Source organism: Chiloscyllium plagiosum, unplaced genomic scaffold, assembly GCF_037043375.1.
Source record: "Chiloscyllium plagiosum isolate Xiang-an unplaced genomic scaffold, Cpla_swu_hap1 HiC_scaffold_54, whole genome shotgun sequence".
Classification (NCBI taxonomy): Eukaryota; Metazoa; Chordata; class Chondrichthyes; order Orectolobiformes; family Hemiscylliidae; genus Chiloscyllium; species Chiloscyllium plagiosum.
This window is the reverse complement of record NW_028270193.1, coordinates 432,536-455,819: the sequence shown is the minus strand read 5'-3', so window position 1 is coordinate 455,819 and position 23,284 is coordinate 432,536. Positions and strand designations below refer to the sequence as shown.

General features: G+C 45.9%; 1 gene segment (V, D, J or C); it reads right to left on the bottom strand.

Annotated features, from left to right (window-relative positions):
- Positions 1-9,193: 9,193 nt before the first annotated feature.
- LOC122548026 (Ig kappa chain V region Mem5-like) lies at positions 9,194-20,480 on the bottom strand. The segment is given in 4 exon segments: positions 9,194-9,755; positions 19,455-19,488; positions 19,895-20,190; positions 20,377-20,480. Coding segments are annotated over 4 exon segments (708 nt in total).
- Between the last annotated feature and the right edge of the window lie 2,804 nt (positions 20,481-23,284).

The following is a 23,284-nucleotide window of genomic DNA, read 5'->3' as shown; positions in this document are numbered from 1 at the left end:
CATTTTGGGAAAGCAAATCTTAGCAGGACTTATACACTTAATGGTAAGGCTCTAGGGAATATTGCTGAACAAAAAGACCTTGGAGGGCAGGTCCATAGCTCCTTGAAAGTAGAGTCGCAGGGAGAAAGGAAAGAGAAGGTGTTTGGTATGCTTTCATTTATCGGTCAGAGTATTGAGTACTGGAATTGGGAAACTTGAAAGGGTTCAGAAAAGATTTACAAGGATGTTGCCAGGGTTGGAGGATTTGTGCTATAGGGAGAGGCTGAACAGGCTGGGGCTGTTTTCTCTGGAGCATCGGAGCCTGAGAGGAGGCCTTATAGATGTTTACAAAATTATGAGGGGCATGGATAGGATAAATAGAATTCCTAAGGTGTGGAAGAAGGCCAACAAGTCCAAGCAGCATTCCACCCAGAACCACACCCCTCTCCTATTGCTGTAACCCTACACTTCCCATGGCCAGTTCACCTAACCTGCACATCCTTGGACTGAGAATGGAGACTAGCGCACCTGGAGGAAACCCACTCAGACATGGGGAGAATATGCAAACTCCACAAAGAAAATCACCTCAGGGTGGAATGGAAGCCAGCTCCCTGGTGCTGTAAGACAGTGGTGCTAGTCACTGTGCCACCCATTCCTCATCTTTGATCTAAATTACTAATCCCTTATTCCCAGACTGCGACTCTGCTTTAGAATCCCCAGGTAGGGGGGACAAAGTTAAAAATCACACGACACCAGGTTATAGTCCAACAGGTTTAATTGGAAGCACTAGCTTTTGGAGCGCTGCTCCTTCATCAACCTTCACCTGAGGAAGGAGCGGCACTCCGAAAGCTAGTGCTTCCAATTAAACCTGTTGGACTATAACCTGGTGTTGTGTGATTTGTAAATTTGTACACCCCAGTCCAACCCCGGCATCTCCAAACCCAGGTAGGGGCACATCCTTCCAAAATCTACCCTGTCAGGGCCCTGGAGAATTTAAAATGTTTCAGTGAAATCTCCTCCCAACCTTCTAAATTCCAGGGAATCCTGACCCTGTCCCCTCCCTCAATCATTAGACAATTCCCTCAACCCATCACATGACCTGTTGCTGTGTTTGATCATCTCAGTAAACGTTTCAAGGAGGGAAGGAGAGAGAAAGACTCTTTCTGCTTTGAATTGATACTAAACATTGAAAAAGCAGGAAAATATTCTCACCAAGTATTTTTCACATACTCGGAGGTCACTGGTGTGGTGTCCTTATATTCTTTATTCTTGCCTTTTCTCTTGTTCATGTCATTTAGGAGAACTGAGTCAACCGAGAAGGAAATGAACAGCAGAGTTTGTTTTCTCTGTTGATTAAATTCACCTTGTTTGCTCCTCTGAGCACCTGAAAGAAGGGGCAAGGCTCCGAAAGATTGTATTTTCTAATAAACCTGTTGGACTATAACCTGGTGTCGTATGATTTTTGACCTTGTCCTCTGATCACATTCAGGTTATTCCCACAAGCACTGCATGTTCTTGCTTCTCCAGGTCAGCAGATGGCGATGTTGACTATGGCTTTCACAATGGTCTCCATCAGAGAGGACCCACAAATCAGGGACAGAGACCAGAGATTACAGGCCCTGCTCTTGCTCCTCAGTCCCAGACCCGAGCACAATGGGCCCCCTGGAGTCCTGAGCCCTGTGCATAATGCAAATGATGTGACTGATCCTGCTGATTGTTCCCAACCTCACCAGGTCTCCACAGTCACTGAGATTATTTAAATACAGCCTTTGCATATTAGGGACCCTGATTGATGGGATACAGACTGAAATGGGTTAATAATACAGTATTGGGGGTTTACAGATGCAGATTGTCAAGTGGAAATCTGATCTTGTGGCTCTAACAGAGATCCGGGATTGGGTATACCTGGATACAAGGTGTCCAGTAAAGATAGGAACGAGGGAAAACTGTGGGAAGTGGTTTGATTGATCTGGTGCCAGACAGTACTGACCAACCTTAGGCCCTGAGATATGATGGAGATGAAGGGTGAACTGTGCCAGCGTTTAACTCACTTTTACCAGAGTAAAACAGGGATTACCCATTTCACAAGAGAGTAAATGGAACTGACAAACCAGGCGGATGTGAAACACCCAGCCCGTCCCTGAGAGAGGGAGGGACAAGAACAATGACATTCTCAGACAGAAAGGATGCTAAAAATGGTATCACCCCGAGAGTGAAGGGTGGGGTGAGGATAGTGACAGCAACATCCCCCAGAGAGTGGGGAAAGTAACACTGACACATTTAAAACAAGCGAGAATTCAGCCAGACACCCACTCCGTCACATGGTGTTGAAGATGCACTGTCCTCATCAAAACACTTTTGCAAACCTCTTCATACCACGTCAGGGGAGAGAAACATTGAAAACTGTATTATCACGAGTGAGAGATGGTGCATTTAAATCTTGGATCATGATGGTAAATGTTCCGAGCCGTAAACAACACTGGTGTATTGACGTCATTATCTTATTAAATAACATTAAAACTTCGGCCAAACATTTTCCTGCAGACAGTGTATTTAAAATATCAAGAGGCTTTCCACATTGTTGGTTTGATCAGTGACGTAGCAAGGAAGCAGCAGCTGCCCCATGAACTCCAACAAAAGAATGAGAACAGGCTCTTCATATGGAGCTGGCTCCCGAGAATCCAATTCAACAGCAGGGACCAAAGAACAAGGAACAATACAGCACAGGAACAGGCCCTTCGGCCCTCCAAGCCTGTCCTGGCACATTTTTGCCCTTCCATACTGAAACTGCCTTCACCTACAGGATTCATATCCCTCTATTCCCTTCTTATTCATACATTAGTGCAAGTATTTCTTGAATACTTCTATTGTGTCTGCTTCCACCCCCTCCTCTGGCAGTGTGCTCCAGATACTCAACTCCCTTTGTGTAAAATACTTCCCTCACACATCTCTTTTAAATTCCCCCGCCCCTTGAACCTCTGTCCCTGAGTAAGTGACTCATACACCCTGAAAAAATCCTCATATTTTCCATGCTACCAATGCCGTTCACAACTCTGTCATCTTCTATCAGGACACACCTCATTTTCCCGTATTCCAATGAAAAAAAAACAGTCTATCCAACTTTTCTTCAGCACTACAATCCCCCATACCAGACAATACCCTGGTAAACATTTTCTGCACCATCTTCAAAATACCCACATCCTTCTGGTAGTGTGCTGACAGGAACTGCATGCAATATTCCAAGTGTGGCCTAACTAATGTTCGATAAAACTACAGAATAACTTGTCAATCCTTATACTCAGTGTCCCTTCCAATGAAGGCAAGCAGGCCATCAGCCTTTTTTACTGCCTTACTTCCCTGTGCTGCCACCTGTGATCTGTGAACATGCACACCCAGATTTCTCTGCATATCAATACTCCAGAGGATTCTGCCATTCACGGTATAATTCCCACCTGTACATCACCTTTCAAAATGCATCACCTCACATTTGTCTGGATTAAGCTACATCTGCCATTTTTCTGTCCTCGCAGCCAACTGATCGATATACTGCAGTATCCTGTGACAAACCTTCCCATTCTCCACAACTCTACCAATCTTTGTATTAACTGTAAACTTACTAATTAGACCAGCTATGCCCTCCTGCAATTCATCTATGTAGACCACCATTGAACCCTGTGGAACATCATGAGTCTCCACCCTCTCTTCTGAAAACTATCCTTCCATCACTGCCCTCTGTCTCCTGTGACTAAGCCAGTTCTGTATCCAGTGCTGGGAACATTTTAGACAAGACACCTTGTTGCCAGCTCGTTACTGCAACTTGACCCAGTTCATTCAGAAAGAGAAAAAGGACAATGTGCAGATTGATGAACAGGCCCCTGCACCTGGGCCTGAGGCAGGGGCCCAAGCTCCAACACACTGGCCTCACTTCACACCAATCTTCACACATTGCGGGGTCATGAACTCAGGCCATCAATTCCTCTGGGACCGGGACGGAGTGAGAGTGTAGGGGGGAATGTCCAAGAGTCAAAAAGGCTTAAAGCAAGATGGAGAGAGTGTGTTGGAAAGTGTTCAATGGAGGAAACATGCTTTGTGATACCAAACATGCTTTGTGATACCCAATACTGACATAGTCCACGTGTATCATAGAATGAAAAAAGCACAATCTGGAGATAATCAAAAATCACACCAAAATACTCCGTTTGGATATATCATAGCATGCAGGGCATTTTCATTGCGATGCGATAAGTATCCTGGTCCGAAAGCTGTTCTCTCTTTTTCTCTCTCTCTCCCCCGATTCTCCAGATGGAGCCGGTTAGATCCTCTCAAAGCCCCAGTTTATTTGTACTGTTCAGTAATGTGGGGATGTCGATGGTGGAGCATCTGATGAAGGAGCAGCGTTTCGGAAGCTTGTGATTTAAAATGAACTTGTTGGCTAGAACCTGCTTTTGTGTGACTTCTGACTTTGTATTTTTCAGGCAGAGATACAAATGCCTTCTATAGAGTACTTGCACAGCAGCTGAGGATTATGGGTAACGGCTCCTTCCATTAGCCAAGAATAAACCCACATTCATTCCAGTCGATTCCAGTGGGAATGACCTGACAGTTGCTTCCCAGATATTACATAGCTCACCACCGCCATCTCCAGGACAATTAGGGAAGGGCAACAAATAACCGACACGTCAACGCTCACCCCATCCCAGGAGAAATCAAAATAAATGGCATACAATTCAAATGAACAAACTGGTGAGGCGTGAATTCATCTCTTTGAAAGACTGCAGCCTCGGCCAGAAACAGAGCCATGACATGGGTGACCCTGGTTTGTCAGACTGAAAGGTGGAGTGTCCTTTGGATTATCACTGGGATCAGCAAAAAATGAATTATACTCAAAGATCTAACAAACGGCTATCAAAGCGTGCCCCCAAACTGCAGAGAACAGCACTTGAGGCACTTGAGGCAACAAGCGTCTCCATCCTTGCTTGTTGCCATTCCCCTCTGTCCTGCAGAGGGCGGTGGTGATCCATGAGTTTCTCGAAGAGGATCTGACAGAGGGACAAGGTCATGTCCTCGGCCTGAGCACAACTGCCTGACCTGCTGTGCTTTTCCAGCCCCACACTTCTCGACTCCAAGCACAACTATCCCTCAGGAGAACGAACTGTGACACAAGAGGAAATGTGGGAGTGTTGGGAAGGCACTGGCAGCCTGGTCAGCCTGCAGAGGGGCAGAAACAGATTTGATGAATGAACTGATATCCTCCCGAGCTGAGATGCAGACTCAGGCTTTCAGAGCCACACAGTTTACATTGTTATTGACCATGGCTCCATGGGCAATGCTCCTGCCTCATCATCAAAATGGTCATCTGATTGAAAGCCACCTCAGAAATGAGAGCACAGAATCCAGACTGAGACCGAGGTGCACTGCTGAAAGTTGCACAGTCTCTGGCTCCATCATTTGACGCTCCACCACCACCACACCCTGACCACCCCCACCCCCACCTCTGGGGGCTCGACAAGATACCATTCTGAAGAGATTCCCTCGGATATCCTGCTCACTATTGAACGAGTGCCAACAGAACAGATTTGTCTCGTCATTCATTTCCTGCCTGCAGGACCTCACCATCTTGTCTGGGAACGTGACTGCTCTGTGCTCACAGCTTTGAATATTCTGAGATGATGAAAACAAACTGCACCAACAAGAGTTCTTTCCTCATTATCATGTAAAAGGGAGAAGTTAATATATGGGGTTCAGTGATGTTTTATCAAAAAAGCAGCAACATTTTATTTTATTTCATTTTAGGTTGTTTTATATTATTTTATTTAAATTTTGTTTATCAAATTTTAGCCCGCTTGTTTGGCACCACTTCCACACATATCCATTCCCTCCACACCAACATTCAGTAACATTTGTGTGTACTATCTACAAGATGCTTTGCAGAAATTCACCAAAGGTCCTGAGACAACACCTTCTGAACCCATGATTACTTGAATCAAGAAGGACAAGGGCAGCATCACCCCAGCAAGTTCCTCTCCAAGCCTTCACCAGTTTGACTTGGAAACATCGTCACTGGGTCAGAATTCTGGAATTCCCTTCCTAAGGACATTATGAGTCTACCTACAGCACACAGATTGCAGCGGTTGAAGAAGGCAGCTCAGCACCATCTTGTCCAGGACAATTAAAGATGGACAGTAAAAACGCTGGGAAAATTAAGAGTAGGCGTGATTCGGGACCAGAAAGTGAGACAGTGATGTCTCAGTTATTCCTGGACATTGGTGTGATTACATCTCAAATACTGTAGTTTTGGTCTCCTTATTGAAGGAAGAATATAAATGCATTGGAGGTGATTCAGAGGGGTTTTACCCGATTGATCGCTGGAATGAGTGGGCTGTGTGATGAGGAAAGATTGGAAAAGCTGGCCTTGTTCTCACTGGGGTTTAGAAGAGTGAGGGGTTTTCCTGTCCCACAGTATTCTCCAACTCCCTATCTGCCTCCCTCGTGTGTCGTACCCTCCTGCCCCTTACAACACATGGAATTGAACTGTGCAGTCCTGAGGCCTATAACTTCCTTCTGGAACTAAGTCTCCAGGTATCTCCGGCACTCCCTGATATATCACTGCTTTTTCAATTCAGCCTTCATTCCAAACTCCCTGAATGGGATTTCCTATTGTTTTATACAGTCACTGCAGATGTATTTACCCTGAATCATTTCAATGCAATAAAGAAATGTTGATCTTACTTACAACTGAAAAATATCCATTCCTTCATTGGTCTAGTAATTGTCTTCAGTCTCTGTTTTGAAGTTTCAGTACTTGCATTTATTAACCTTCCCTAATGGACATGTCCTGAAGCAGTCTGTTTATACAGTCTCTCTAACTAAACAATTCCCAGATTCCTATTTTCTTGTTTACCATTTTGTTTCATTCAAACCAAGTGCATGTGCAGGCTCCCAGCAGCTGAAGTGACCGTTCCAAATCACTTTGGAAAAGCAAAGGTGGACTCGTTCCCTGAGTTCACCAAACTCCCACACTGATCAAACTTCCCAGCATTCCCCTCTATGCTGGCTGCACTTAGTGCGAGCTGCAGTATACAAGCTGCCCTGTATTTATATTGCTTCTGATTTATATCACTCCATTCTGAAGTGCTGTTGTTCAGGATCTGGGTTAAGCTCACTCATTTCTCAATTGAAAGCTTCCTTCTTTCAGCCTGAAAGAGACTTTACATTTGCAACCAGCAAATGGGACTTCAATGTTGGAATCCGTTTTCAGGATTGATGGGCTCGATGGTTTGATTCCATGAAATAACCTTGTCTAATCTCTTCAGAGGTTGACGTTTCAGGTGTAACCCTTCTTCAGGAAGTGGGGGGGGGGGGGGGGGGTGGTGTAGGTGTCAGGGGAGTTGTAGATAAAGGGGTGGGTGGGAGCGAGGTGGTGAGGTGGGGATAGGTTGAGAAAGATAGAGAGTATGACCTGATTGGTCGATGGGAGAGATGAATCCAGAATTATCCCTCCCTTCGACCAACCATGTCCTACCCTCGTCCTGTCTCCACCTATCCCCACCTAACCACCCTGCCCCGGCCACTCCCTTTATCTGCAGCTCCCCCAACACCCATCCATCCCACTTCCTGAAGAAGGTTTACACCCAAAACGTTAACTTCTCTTCCTCCTGATGCTGCCTGGGCTTGCTGTGTTCTCCCAGCCTCCTGTTTGTCAACCTTGGATTCCAGCATTTGCAGTTTGTCTCTAATCTCTTCAGGGGCCAGGATGAGTGTGAGGAGATTGGGTTTTGATGGAACTACCCACAGACTGAAGTCAAAAAAAGCAAAGTAAGAAAGTCACGTGGATCAAATTCGAGAGAGCAAATTGTGAGCAAAAAGTAATTGTTACCAGTTTAGCAATTGCAAAGGAGAGAGTGACAACATTGAATTGTTTCTGGTGTCATTCTCTGTGCCCTAACATTTCACAGAGCCAGTTCCACATCCTTCCATTGGCTTTGTCATTGAGAGGCAACATTTCCCTTCCCACAGCCCTTTTTAAAAAGTCCTGTCCCAGGGAATCACTGAGGCAGAGAATACTTCACCTTTTCTGGGAAAGATAGAGAAATATAGGGTGTCAAGGAGCAGTTTCTCTGCCTTCAGGGTCTGACAGAAGGATGTGTGTAGTGTGTGGATTCTGGAGACAGATCACTGAGATATTCCTCACTCCCATCAACACCTGACTTTATTCTGACATCAGTTTCTATTCTTCATTATAAAGTACCCCCACCAGCTTCAGACTGGACATTTCACACCCAGCCCCCATTTCCCCACAATCAAGAACCAATCTTGCCCCATCTCAGGATTGCCCTCTGAATGTGGTGTCAGTGTGTTAATGCTGTTTGAATGAAAGAGCCACAGTGGACTCTGGGACTGAATCCAAGGGGTTTCTGAGCCACCAGCAGCCTCCCCGCTGTGTGAGGGTCTGTTTGGATAAGATTTCAGCCCCATTGATTCCCACTGATACGAAAGTCCTCGATTGAGATTATTGGAGTCACATGTGGACTAAGGAACACAACAGTCAGGTCATTGAGCTGCTCTGGAATCCATCCTGAGCCCTGGATGTCTCTCACTGAGATGGCCCAGAGGTTACAGAATATGACAGCAGAAGGTGGAACCAGTTTATCATTGACTGCCTTCCCCAGCCGTGACTCCCAGACTCCCCAGATTTAACATTCTCAATCTTACTCCAGGGACACACGGGACCAATGCATCGCACTTTAAGAGTAAAGAAAACCCAAGTCTAATTTAAGTAATATTTATTTCCCAAAACCTGTGAAATTGTTATTCTGAGTAACAAGATGCTGCTGATCATATTCATCAATGCAGGGCTCCCAGTAGCTCTGGCCATTTCCAAAGCACACACGAGACAGAGACTGAATCTTCTTGATCTTTATTCCTTTTTCCAGATTTACATTGACAGAAAACAGACTTCAATTAACAGCCCAGACAGAGGAAGCTGCACAAATTCACAGCCACAATGGAGCTTGAGGAAAAACTTGTGGAGATTTTCTCAATGACATAAGAATCCTGTCCCTTTAAGTAGTGACAGAAGCTTAAATTCGAACTGGCGGCTAAGCAGGAAGGAGATCTGGTTTACTGAAGCAGAGATTTCAGAGGTTCACATTGTTTTGTACAGCTGACAGTTTTCAGCATCTTCGAGAGGTTTTACTTGGCATCACAAGTCATCACTATCCCCAATAAACACTCCCAGGACAGGGTCAGCACGGGGTTTCATACAGAGTAAAGCTTCCTTTTGATGATCCCAATGACCTGCCTTAACCCTTGAACCTCAGAAATGTCACCGAGCCAATCCCAAGAAGGAAGAGAGTTGAAATTCAGTGCTGACCATGACCTTTGTCCTGCCAGCTCAGCCCTGTTCTATTTAAAGTTGTGTCTCCTCTGTGGACTGTCTTGAACACTCTACACACATTCTGATCTCCTGATGCTCTTGCTGAGGGGAGAGGGGAGGGTCACGTGGGTGAGGGCACAGGAGAAGCGAGCGTTGGACTCCCAGTCAGACCCAGAGAGGGTCAGCAGGCTGCTGACACTGTAGGTGCTGTCCGAAGCTTGCAGGTAGTTGCTGGTCTGAACCCCGTCCGAAATGACTGCACCGTCCTTCTTCCACTGCACCCCCAGCTCATCGGGATAGAAGTGATTGGCAAGGCACACCAGGGTGGCAGTGCCCTTGGCATTGACCTGCTCTGGGGAGGGGGGCAGCAGGGTCAGCTTGGGCTGAGAATTTTCACGGCCTGAAAGACAAGACAAACAATTTTAATCCCTGCCATTCAAAGGGATTTCAACTCTGAACATTCACTGGCAAAACAATCCATTTGAACATTTGTATTCAATACCTAACAGACCCCATAAAAGGACAGGGCCTTTTAAAATTGCTTCTTGGGATGTGACTGTCACTGACAGGGCGAGCATTTATTGCCCATCCCTAATTGCTCCTGAGAGGGTGATGGTGAAAAAGAAGGGGCAGTTTTGGATCATTCTTTAGGGAATGAATGTGGGCAGCTGGAAGGGCTATCAATGGGGGAGCATTTCAGTGACAGTGATCGGAACTCAGTGAGATTGAGAGTCGGGATGGAAATGGAGAACCATGGAGCAAGTGTAAAAGTTTTCATTTGGGAACAAATCCATTTTACTAAACTGGGCAGGGATTGGGTCAAAGTGGGCTGAAAGACAAAATGCAAGGGTGAAATTTACCAGGACCTGAGGAAAGCAAAGAGCTGACAGGATGAAATGTGTCCAAATGAAGTCAGGGAAATCCCAGTGATGTTTTATAATCACAGAAAGAACAAGAGAATGAAGGAATGTATGAGGCCCATTCGAGAGCAGGCAGGGAACCTGCGTGCAGTGGTGGAAGATGGAGCAATGGTTCCTCATGAAAACTTTTGGTCTGTTTTCACAAAAGAGAGGGACATACATAGCAGTAACTGTAGTTCAGGAGGAGAACTGTGCAATATTGGAACAGCATCTTTCACATCTGAAAGACTCCCAGTTCATCCAATGAAAAGAAAGATCCATGCTGTCCCAAAGACATTTGCGGACCATGTGGGACTTGTTTGAAATGGGGTCACTGTTGTAATGTAGGAAATATGCAAGCCAGATTGTACACAAGATCCCACAAGCAACAATGAACCAAGGAACATTTTTGAATGATGTTTGTTCAGGAATAAGTATCAGCCTGAATATGATTCAAAGAGAAAGTGGATGGAAAATGAGGAAATGAAAGTTAAAGGAGAAGTGAGGAATACTGGTTAGTGATGGAATTGATTGTTACTAGAAAATAAAAAGGAAAGGGACAGAGTATTGTGAATGTCATATTGTACTGAGGAAACTTAAAAGTGCAGGGAAGCTCAATATAGAACAAGCTTAAAGGTTTTGTCTCTTAACACATGAAGCATTCGGAATAATGTAGACAAAATGGTACCACATAAACCAAGGGAAATCAAGTTTGCGAGGAGTTTAAACTAATTAAAGAAGGTAGGGACTCAGGAGAAGTTCTTAAAGTATCCAGACCAAGTAATAGGATTGAGAGTACGGAAAGGATCAAGAATCGAACTTGAGGCACCGTAGGGTGGAATGGTGGATCAGTGGTTAGCACTGCTGTCTCACAGCTCCGGAGACACAGACTCAATTCCAACTGACTGTCTGTGTGGGATTGACACATTCTCCACGTGTCCACTTGGGTTTCCTCCCATTGTCACAAAGAAGTGTAGGTTAGGAGGATTATCCATGGGAATTGTAGGGTGGGTGGGATGCTTTTTGGAGGGTCAGTCTGGGCTGAATGGCCTGCTTCCACACTGTAGGAATTCTGTGATTTCTAAAGGAGATAACTATGAGAAGGAGGCAGTCAGTGCATGACTGAGGGTGTTGTACTTCGATGCATCGAGTATATGAAACAAGGTAAATGAGCCTGTAGTGCAGGGACGTGGCTGCAAGGGGATCAGGGCTGGGAACTAAATATCCAGGGATGCACATCCTATTGAAAGGAAATGCAGGGGGATAGAGGGTCAAGTGTGAAGGAGGAACTGAAGGTAATCCTTGTTAGTCAGGAAATGGTTTTGGGGAGATTAATGGTATCAAAACTTGGTAAGTCCCCAGGGGCCAGCAACTCATCAGAGTATTTCAGAAAGTGGGTGTAGAAATAGTGGACACATTGTTGATCATTTTCCAACATTCTGTCGACTCTGACAGAGTTCCAGTGGACTGGACAGTATCCAGTGTAACCCCACTTTTTAATAAAAGGAGGGAGAGTGAAAATGAGGAATTATACATGAGGAAAATGCTGGAGTCAGTTATTAAAGATACTGTTACCGAGCATTTGGAAAGCAGTGACAGGATTGGTCCAAGTCAGCATGGATTTACTAAAGGGAAATCAGGCCTGACACATCTTCTGGAAGGTTTTGAGGATGTGATCAGTGGAGAATGGACAAGGCTGAATCAGTGGACAACAAAAATTGACGAAACAGTTCAGCAGGTCTGGCAGAATCTGTGGACAGCAATCGAAGTTAACATTTCAGATTGAGTGACCCTCCCTCAGGACCCAGTGGATGTTGTGTTCTGGACTTTCAAAAGGCTTTTGACAAGGTCCCATACAAGAGATTAGTGAGCAAAATTAAACCTCATGGTATTGGAGGTAATGTATTGACATGGAGAGAGAACTCGTTGGCAGATAGAAAGCAGAGAGTTGGAATAAATGGGTCCCTTTCAGAGTGGCAGGCAGTGATGAGTGGGGTACCGCAGGGTTCAGTGCTGGGACCCCAGCTGTTCACAATATACATAAATGATATGGACAAAGGAATTGAATGCAATCCCTCCAAACTTGCAGATGACACGAAGCTGGGTGGCAATGTGTGCTGTGCGGAGGATGCTAAGAGGCTGCAGAGTGACTTGGACAGGCTGGCTGAGTGGACAAATACTTGGCAAAAGCAATATAACTTGGGTAAATGTGAGATTATCCACTTTGGTGGAAAAACAGGAGGTCAGATTATTAGTGAATGGTGAAAGTTTAGGAAAGAGTGAGGTGCAATGAGAGTTGGGTGTCATGTTGGAACATTAACTGAAAGGGGGCATGCAGGTGCAGCAGGAAGTGAGGAAAGCTAATGGCATGCTGGCCTTCACCATGAGACGATTTGTGTATTGGAGTAAGGATGTCTTGCAGAATTAAGGCCTCAGCTTGAGTATTATGTGCAGGTTTGGTCTCCTCGTCTGAGGAAGGACATTCTTACTATTGAGGGAGTCCAGCGAAGGTTCTCCAGACTGATTCCCGGGACGGCAGGACTGACATATGAGGAAAGACTGGATCAACTGGGCTTGTACTCACTGGGATTTAGAAGAATGAGAGGAATCTCACAGAAACATATAAAATCCTGATGGGATTTGACAGGCTTGATGCTGGAAGAATGTTCTTGATATTAGGAAAATCCAAAACTAGGGGTCACAGTCGAAGATTAAGGGTTGTTATTCCGATGTTGTGAACCTGTGGAATCAAGGGATATGGGGGTGGAGTGGGAATGGGATAATAGATTGCGTAATCAGCCATGATCATATTGAACGGTGGTGCAGAGTCAGAGGGCTGAGTGGCCTATTCCTGCAGCTATTTTCTATGTTTCTATGTTTCTAATGATGGGTAGAGGTGTGAGGGTGGTGGGGGTGTGTGTGGGAGGAGCAGGTTTACCCTGTCAGGAAGAACTGAAATTACATTGACAGCAAGCGGAAATATGGAGTTGGAAAGCATAGAATCTGTGTGAGTCAACTTAAGGACCCACAAAATAGCAAAGGGCTTGATGGGAATTATGTACAAGTCTCCTCTCAGTAGTTGGGATGTGGAGCAGAAAATAAATCAGGAGATAGAAAACGCATGTAAGAAAGGGATTATTACAATAATCATGGGGACTGCAATATGCAGGTGGACTGGGAAATTCAGGTTGGGAATGGATCTCAAGGAAAGGAATTCATGGAATGTCTGCGAGATGATTTTTTTTGGAACAGTTTGTGGTAGACCCACTAGGAAACAGGTAATTCCAGATTCGGTGATGTGTAATGAGGCAGCCCTGATTGGGGAGCTGAAGGTGAGTGAACCCTGAGGAGTGAACCCTGTGGGCAGCACGGTGGCACAGTGGTTAGCACTGCTGCCTCGCAGCGCCAGAGACCCGGGTTCAATTCCCACCTCAGGCGACTGACTGTGTGGAGTTTGCACATTCTCCCCGTGTCTGCGTGGGTTTCCTCCGGGTGCTCCGGTTTCCTCCCACAGTCCAAATATGTGCAGGTTAGGTGAATTGGCCATGTTAAATTGTCCGTAGTGTTAGGTAAGGGGTAAATGTAGGGGTATGGGTGGTTTGCGCTTCGGCGGGTCGGTGTGGACTTGTTGGGCCGAAGGGCCTGTTTCCACACTGTAAAGTAATCTAATATTGTGATACAATTCACCCTGCAGTTCGAGAAGGAGAAGCTGGGAATTATATGAAATAATATCAATGAGCAAGTTAGACAAAGGAGAGCCAATGGACATGATCTGGTTGGGGTTCCAGAAGACCTTTGACAAGTTGCCACACAGGAGGCTGCTAAATAACATAAGAGCCCACTGGGGCCTGGTACTGACATGGACAGAGAATGGAAATAAATGGGTCTTTTGCAGGATGGCAGCTGGTGCCTCATGCAGTTCAGCAGGGGGCAGTGTTGGGACCTCAGCTATTCATGTAACAATTAATTAAATATTAATGATCTGGGAAAAGGAACTGAGGGCATTGTTCCTAAATTAGCTGATGACACAAAGATGAGGGGAGGGGCAGGGAGAATTGAGGAAGCAGGGAGGCTGCAGAAGGACTTGGAAAGGCTCAGAGAATGGGCAAAGAAGTGACAGATAAAGGGACTTAGGAGTCCTCTTTCAGATTTCACTTAAGGTTAATATGTAGGTTCAGTTGGCAATTAGGAAGACAAATGCAATGTTAGCATTCGTTTCAACTGAGTTAGAATACAAGAGCAGGTGTGTACTACTGAGGTTGTATGAGACTGTGGCCAGACTGCATTTGGAATATTGTGAACAGTTTTGGGACCTGTATCTAAGGAGGGATGTGCTTGCATTGGGGGGAGATCCAGAGGAGGTTTATGAGAATGACCCTGGGGGTGACAGCCTGGTCTGATGAGGAGAGATTGAGGACTGTGGATGTGTACTTGATAGAGTTCTTAAGGATATGCGGAGATGACATTGAAACTTACAGAATACTGAGAGGCCTGGATAGAGTGGGCGGGGATGAGATGTTTCCACCAGTAAGAGAAACATGGACCAGAGGGCACAGCCACAGACTTTAGGGATAATCCATTAGGACTGAGATGAGGAGGAATTTCTTCTGCCAGAGGGTGGTTAATCTGTGGAACCCATGCTGTGGAGGTGAAGGTATTGAGTGTGTTTCGGACGGACATTGATAGGTTCCTGATTGGGAAGGCGATCAAACATAATGGGAAGAAGGCAGGAGAATGTTCGTGAGAAACACATCAGCCATGCCCAAACGGCACAGCAGTCTTGATGGGCCGAATGGCCTAATTCTGCTCTGTTATCATATTGTCTTTTGAACAGACTCTGCCAAACCCTGGAACACTGAAAGGCCTGGATTTGAGCCCAGCTGGAGCTGTTTGTCATCAGAACTTTATCAAGGGATAACCAGGGAGTGGTGAGAGTGTGCACCCTATTCCATGTGGGAACTTCAGGATGCTTCCCAGCTCCTGGAATACCATGAATACAGGAAGTGTGGTCAGTGACAGCAGTTGGAGCTCTGGGTTTCGGAGCTTGAGCAGCAGCTGGTGTCAGTGTGGAGCATCTGTGAGGCAGAGAGCTCCGTGGAGAGCACGTTTCTAGATGTGGTCACTCTGCAGCTTCAGAGTATGCAGGGAGAGAGGGAATGGGGGAGCAGCAGACAGTCCAACAGGACTATGCCGCTAGTACAGGAATCCCCTGAGTGCATCCCACTCTCCAACCAGGATTCAGTTTGGAATCCTGATGAGAATGATGGTTCATCTGGGGAGTGCAGCCAGAGCCAAGTCCATGGCACCATGGGGACTCAGCTGTACAGGGAGGCACAAGGAAGACTGGAAGAGTGATAGTGAGAGGAGATTCGAGAGTGAGGGCCATCGGTCGGTGTTTCTGCAGCTGCAGATGGGATTCCAGGATGGTGTGTTGTCTCCCACCCTGAGGGGAGAGGGGGAACAGGCAGCAGTTGTGGTCCCAGTGACAGAGGGAGAAAGGGGATGTGGTCCTGCAGTCAGAATTTAGGGAGGCAATTAGCAACAGCAGCTCAAAATTGTGAATCTCTGGACTACTCCCAGTGACCAATGCAAGTGAGGATAGGAACAGAAGGATAAGGCAGGGTGTATCTGAGGCTGGAAAGATGATCCAAGAGGGAGCGTTTGAGATTCTTGGGACATTGGGAATGACTTTGTGGGAGATGTGACCTCTATAGACCAGATGGGTTGCTCCTGAACAGAACTGAGCTCCTTGTGGGGTGATTTGCTGGTGCTGTTGGAGGGGGTTTAAATGAACATGCAAGGGGGGCTGTGGGAACCAGGAGGAACACCAAGGAAAACAGAATCATGGAAGAGATAGATATTCTTAAGTAAGGAATAGTAACTTTCTTGGCCGGGTCACAGTGAGGGAGAGAGTAATAATTTCTAAATCCAACTGACTGTGTGCATGTATGGGCCTGCGTGGAGTATGGGGAGTAAGATTGGGGAGTTACAGACGCTTATTACCAAGTGGAAGTCTGGTGTTGTTGCTCTTACAGATGAGGCTCAAATGAGGACAGGACTGGGTGTTAAATATTCCTGGATACAAGGTGTTCAATAAAGATAGGAAAAGGGGAAGAAGGTGTGGGATTGGTTAAGATCGGTGCAGAGCTGGAGAAAGAGGATGTCCCAGAGGGGTCAAGGGCAGAATGGATTTGGTTTGAGATAAGGAACAAAAAAGGTGCAATCAGGTTGTTCAGTGCAGTCTGTCAGTCACCAGCTAGAGGGAAGGATGTCGAGGGAGAAATCTGCAAGAAATTCACAGCACACATTTGGGTCACTTTAATTATCAGAATATAGAATGAAATCGGAGCAGTGTGAAGGGCAGAGAGGGGCCAGAGTTGTGAGAGTGTGCTCGGGTGAATTTTCTCCAACCGTGTGTTCGCATTCCAATCAGAAAGGAAACTCTGCTAGACCTGGATCTTGGGAATGAGGAGGCCCATGTAGATCAAGTATCAGTGGGAGGACATTTAGGGAATTGTATCACAAGGATTAGGGAGACAGTGGAAAAGGACAAAGGACAATCCAGAGTAAAGTCATGACCATGGATCATATCCCATGGATCACCTCCAAATGTCTCACTCTTAGAATTTTCATATTTTATTTTAAAACAGAATATGAATGAGTTACCAATCTCATATTTTGCCGCAGTATTTATGGTTGAGAAGGACATCGAAGTGAAGGAAATTCGGGAAATAAATGTTGATGTCTTGAGAAGAGTCCATATTACAGAAGAAGAGATGCTGTAATCTGTTCTTTAAACTCATAAAGGTAGATAAATCCCCAGGAGCTGATCAGCTCCATCCCAGTACTTTGTGGGAAGCTTGGGAAGAGACTTTGACACCCCTTGGTGAGACGTTTGTATTATCAACAGCCACGGGTGATGTGCTGGAAGACTGGAGCATGGCTAATTTTGTGCTGATATTTAGGAAGGTCTGCAAGGAATACCCTGGGAATTATAGACCGGTGAGTCTGATAGTGGTAAGTTGTTGGAGGGGATTTTGACAGACAGGATCTAAATGCATTTGGAAAGACAAGGATTGATTAAGGATAGTCCACATGACTTTGCCAGTGGGAAAACATGTCTCACAAATTTGATTGAGTTTTTTGAAGACATGACCAAGACGATAGCTGAGGGCAGAGTGGTAGACATTGTCTACATGGACTTTAGCAAGACTTTTGACAAGGTGCTGCATGGACAACTGGTTAGTAAGTTAGATCAAGTTGGATCCAGGGAAGCTAACTGATACAAAGTTGGCTTAATGGTTGGAGACAGAGAGTGGTGGTAGATAATGGTTTTCAGACTGGAAGCCTGTGACCAGCGATGTGGCAAAAGGATTGGTTCTGGGTTCATCATTGTTCATCATTTATAGAAACAAATTGAATGAGAATATAGGAGGCATGGTTTGTGAGTTTGCAGATGACACTAACATTGGTAGTTTCATGGACAGTGAAGAAGGCTATTTGAGAGTACATTTACATTACACATTGAGATAATAAGGAGGTGTTACATTTTGGTACAAAAACCAGGCCAGGGCTAACACAGTTAATTGTGGGGCCATGGGGAGTGTTGTCAAACAGGGAGACCAAGGGGTGGAAGCACATAGAGGATTGAAACTGGTGTCACATGGAGACAGGGTGGTGAAGAAAGCATTTGGTACAATTGCTTCTATCGGTCAGAGCATTACGTGTGGGAGTTGTTACGATTCTCCAAGGTATTGATCAGGCCCATTCCCAGTCACCCTGCTATTGGAAGGATGTCATTAAATTGGAAAGGGTGTAAAAAGGATGACAACGATGTCACCGAGACTGGAGGGTTTGAGTTATAAGGAGAGGCTGGTTAGGCCTGGGCTATTTCCCTTGGAAGGTCAGAGGCTGCTGGGTGACATTTTAGAGGTTTATAAAATGATAATGGGCATAGATAAGATGACTAGCTCAGGTTTATTCCCCAGAGTAAGGGAGTCCAAAACTAAACAGCAGAGGAGGTTTAAAGCAAGAGGGGAAAGATTCAAAAGGGACCTGAGGTGCATCTCGTTCACATAGAGGGTGGTGGGTGTATTGAATGAGCTGCCAGAGGAAGTCGTAGAGGTGAGTATGATAACAACATTTAAAAGTCATTTGAACAGGTACATGGACAGGAACGGTATGGGGGAAATTAGCGAAATGCAAGCAAATGGGACTACGGGAATAGATAAGGGGAATAATTCATGAAGGATGTGAATATTTTGGAGAAGGGGTAAAAAAATTCCCATAGAAGGTTCAGGGATGAGGAATGTCAGTTATGAACAAACTTTGGAGAAGTTTGGACTGTCTGCCTTGGAGAAGTGAAGGCTGAGAGGAAATTTTTTTGAGGAATTCAAAATCAGGAGGTGTCTGGCCAGAGGAAATATGGAACAAATGTTCCCACTCATGAAAGTATTGAGAAGGAGAGGGCACAGATTTAAAGTAATTAGTGAGAGAATCAAAAGTGAGATGAGGAAAAACATTTTCAGCCAGTGAGTGGTTAAGGTGTGGAATGCACTGCCTGAGAGTGTGGTGGAGGCAGCTTCAATTTAAACATTCCGAAGGGAATGAGACTGTTATTTGAAAAGGAACAATATGCAGGGTGACAGGGAGAAGGCAGGAGAATGACACTCAGTGAATTGCTCATTCGGAGAGTCGGTCCAGACAGGATGGATGGAACGGCCTCCGTGTGCACTGTAACAACTCTGTGATTGTGTGATTGAGCAGAGTTAAAGCTGGAGGAGGTGGGAGCTCGGTGTCTCACTGTGCTGCTGCTGCTGCTGCTGCTGAGGTCAGTGAGATCAGAGACTGGGACAGGGAGCCAGAGCTCACATCAAACTCTGCCTGTGTCCGACACACTGAGACTGGCAGGAGGCTACTCACTGATTTCACTCCATGCTGCAGGAATGGGACCACAGGATGCAACTGGACAGAGCTCCTCCACACGGTGAGTTAAACTAATTGACTTATATCTTGCTGCTTAAAGGGACAATGGAACTAAAGAAATACAGCTGGACACCCTGTTAGACACAGTGCTCCTTCATCAACTATTTCATTCACTGCAGCTTCTCACTAATACCTTCAACAATTCAGCATTTGTGTTTTAGAAAGTGTGTTTCAGTATTGACAGGGTTAATAACGGAGGATTGACGTTTACTTACTCAGTCGGAGCTTGGTTCCTTTCCCGAACGTAAGCCACAGTGAGAGCTCCCAGTGCAGACGGTGAACAAAAATCTCTGCTCTTTGCTTCCCTTTCTCACTCACTCTCACACTCTCCCTCTCACTCTCTTTCTCTCTCCCTCATTCATGTGTCTTTCTGTCTCTGTCTCTCTGGGTTGTGTTCAGCTGGGCTCGGGCGGTTTGTCAAATGTATTTTTCAATGTTAAGTTTTGCAGCTGTTCTTCACGTGTGGCGATGGAGTGTAAGAGGGAAACTTCCTTCAGTAAATGGTGGACACCACAGAGACTGGAGTGTGTCGTGGACAGTGACAATCCAGCATGGGTTAGCTTGTTCATTTACATTTATATGTAACTGGATGTGTCAGTACAGGCAGTGGGACTGTGCCTATTGAGGTTTTTGTACGGATCTGTAATACTGTGTAGGGGGAGCTGCTATACTGCTGACAGTAATAGTCAGCGACATCCTCATTCTGAACGTTGCTGATTGTCAGGGTGAAACTGGTCCCTGAGCCCTTGCCGGTGAATCGATTGGAGACTCCTGTGAATCGATTTGTTGCTTGATAGATCAGGAGAGAGGGTTTCTGACCTTCTCGCTGCTGGTACCAGCTAACCCACTTGCTAACAGATTGACTGGCCGTACAGGTGATGGTTGCAGTGTGGCCCAGTCCCACTGACAGCACCGGGGGAGACTGGGTCATGGTGATGTCCCCACTGATACCTGAGGGGTCAGAGAGAAACACAGTGAAGTCAGAACTGTCACAGAAAGAGCCTGTCAAATGAGAGATTGTTGGAGACACTGAGCATTCCTCTGGTTTCAGCATTTTTCCTTCAATCACAAGTCAGTGGAATTGGAGTGAAATGGAGAGCAGCTAAAGATTCAAGGTGGAAGGAGAGAGATTTGTACCTGCGACACAGAATGCCAGGGGCCAGATCAGCTGGATGTGTGAAATCATGGTGTGTGCTCCTGTCCCTGTGCCTGGTTCCTGATAAACTCTCCCTTCACTGGGCTCTGCTTTATAAAGCTGTAGCCTGTGAGAGTCTGACTGGGTATTCCTCAGTATGTAAATGGCATCAGGCAGAGAGAGCCACGTCAGCCCCTCACACTTCCTCTTCTCTCTCTCTCTCTTTCTCACTGTCTCAGAGAGTCATTGATGTGAACAGCACTGAATGAGGCCATTTGGCCCATTGTATCTGTGCTGTTAAACAGCGATCTGATGACACTAATCCCATCCTCCAGCTCTTGGCCCATTACCCTGGAGGTTACAGCAACACAAGGGAATATCTAAACACTGCTCCAATGTCACGAGAGTTTGTGACTCAACCAGCCTTTCAGGCAGTGAGTTCCAGACTCTCACCACCCTCTGGGTGAAAACATTTCTCCTCAATTCCCCTCTCACTCTCCAATTTGACTGGGCCTGGACTCACTCAAGTTCAGAAGGATGAGATGGAATCTGATTGAAACATATAAAATTCTAACAGGGCTGGGCAGGGAGGAGGTTTCCCCTGGTTGGCGAGTCTGGAACCAGGGGACCCAGTCTCAGGGGGATACAGGATAGACCATTTAGGACTGAGATGAGGAAACATTTCTTCACTCAGAGGGTGGTCAACCTGTAGAATTCTCTACCACTGAATATATTCAAGAAAAGGAGAGAGATAATTGTTTTACATTTTAACATCATGAAGGGAATGGGGAGAAAGCAGGAATATGGCTTTGAGAGAGAGGGTCAGCCATGATCATACTGAGTGACAGAGCAGACTCAAAGGGCGAAATGGCCTGCTCCAGCTCCGAGTTTCTGTGTGTCCATGTCTGTGTTACCTTCAATCTCGGTCCCTGGTTACTGAGTCCTTTACTCATGTAAAAAGTGCCTTCCTACCCACACTATCACTGCCCCAAATAATCTTATACCCCTCTATTAGGTCCCCTCTCAGCCTTCACTGCTCCAAGGAAAACAACCCCAACCTTTCTAATCTTATTTCAAAGCTCACATTCAGGCAGCATTCTGGGAAATCTCCCCGTACCCTCTCAAGTACAATCACATCCTTCCCAGAATGTGGTGACCAGGACCTGTCCTCTTCTCTCTCTCTCTCTCTCTTTCTCTCTCTCTCTCTCTCTCTCTATCTCCCTTTCTGATTCACACCTTACACTTCTTTCTCTCTACCTCTATCTCTCTCTCTCCCCCACTGTTAATCTCTTTCATATTCTCTTTCTCTGTCTCAAAGCCACACCCTCCAACTCATTCCCAGTTCCTCACTCCGTCTCATAATCTCTATTTCTGCATCTTTCTCTGTCTCCATCACTCGCTCCATCTCTCGCTATAATTGAAAGCATCCAAATGTTATCTGCCCCTCTCTATTCCTCCCTCTCTTTCTCTCCCTCCCTCTCTGCATCCCAATCTACAGTCTCTCTCCCTCCCTTTCTGGCATTCTGTCTCTAACCATACTCATATCTCTCTCTCTCTCTCTCTCACACATACACACACCCAACCCTATCCTCTCTCTCTTGATTCCCTTCAGTCTTGGTATCACACCCATCCTATCTCTTTCTCTCTCTCCATGCCGCTCAGTCACATCTTGTTTCTCTTTCTATCCCTCAACCTCACCATTTCTACCATCCTCTACCTCTCTCTTGGTCCCCTCACATATCTCACACTGTCTCAGATGCTCCTCCCTCTATCCCCGATCTCTCTCTCTCTTGCACACACACACACACACACATGCACACACACAGAAACCCTCTCGCTCTCTCTCTGTCTCGCTTCTCTCTCTTTCTGACAGTGTCCTGGGTGGTGACAGTTGAATGCAGGATAAATCTCCCTCTGCTCTGCACCACTAATGCACATTAACCCTTTACCCCAGAAGGATGTATTTTCCTGGAGTAACTCCCCATTTCCCACATTGACCAGGGTTTGGCCTCGCTCAGGAAGACGGACAGATTCTTGTCAAAAGAAAGGCAATTCTGTGCTGTTGGCCTATTCTCACTGGGGACTGGTTTGGACACAAAGCTCATTCCATGAAGGCCCAGCAGAGAGAGGAGATCCTCAGGCCATCAGTGTGAGCTGGAGGGACAGGACAGACTCTGACCCACTGACCCATCCTGTCCATTCACAACATGTTCCAATCCCTTTCCCTTTCCTTCCACTTTCATGATGAGTCTCTGAATCAGGCTGTTTCACTGGGATGAGGGTTGAACTATCACACAGTTACAACAGAAAGGAACTGACCCCAATACCCAATAGCGACCAGTAAACATGGGCTTCCTTCCTGCTGGAACCTCCAACAGAGACCAGTAAACATGGATCTCCTTCTAACTGAATCCTCCAACAGAGACCAGTAAACATGGGCCTCCTATTCACTGGAGTTTCCGATGGAGATGAGTAGATGACTGAGTTTTTGAAGAAGTAATCACGGAGATAGATAAAGGTGGAGCAGTACACTCTGTCCACATGGACTTTAGCAAGGCCTTAAACAATGTTTCCCTGGTAGACTGTTTAGTAAGATTATATCACATAGGATCCAGGGAGAGCTCGCCAATTGGATATAAAATTGGCCTAATGGTAGGAGGCAGAGGCTGGTGAGAGAGGGTTGTTCTTCAGACTGGAGGCCAGTGACCAGCCGTCTGCCACAAGAATCAATCCTGGACCCACTATTGTTCATCATTTATATGAACAATTTGGATGAGAAAATAGCAGGAACGGTCAGGAAGTTTGTGGCTGACATTAAAATTGATGGAATAGTGGACAGGGAAGAAGGTTATTCAAGAGTGCAATGTCATCTTCATCAACTGGGCCAGTGGGTCAACAAATCCAGGTGGA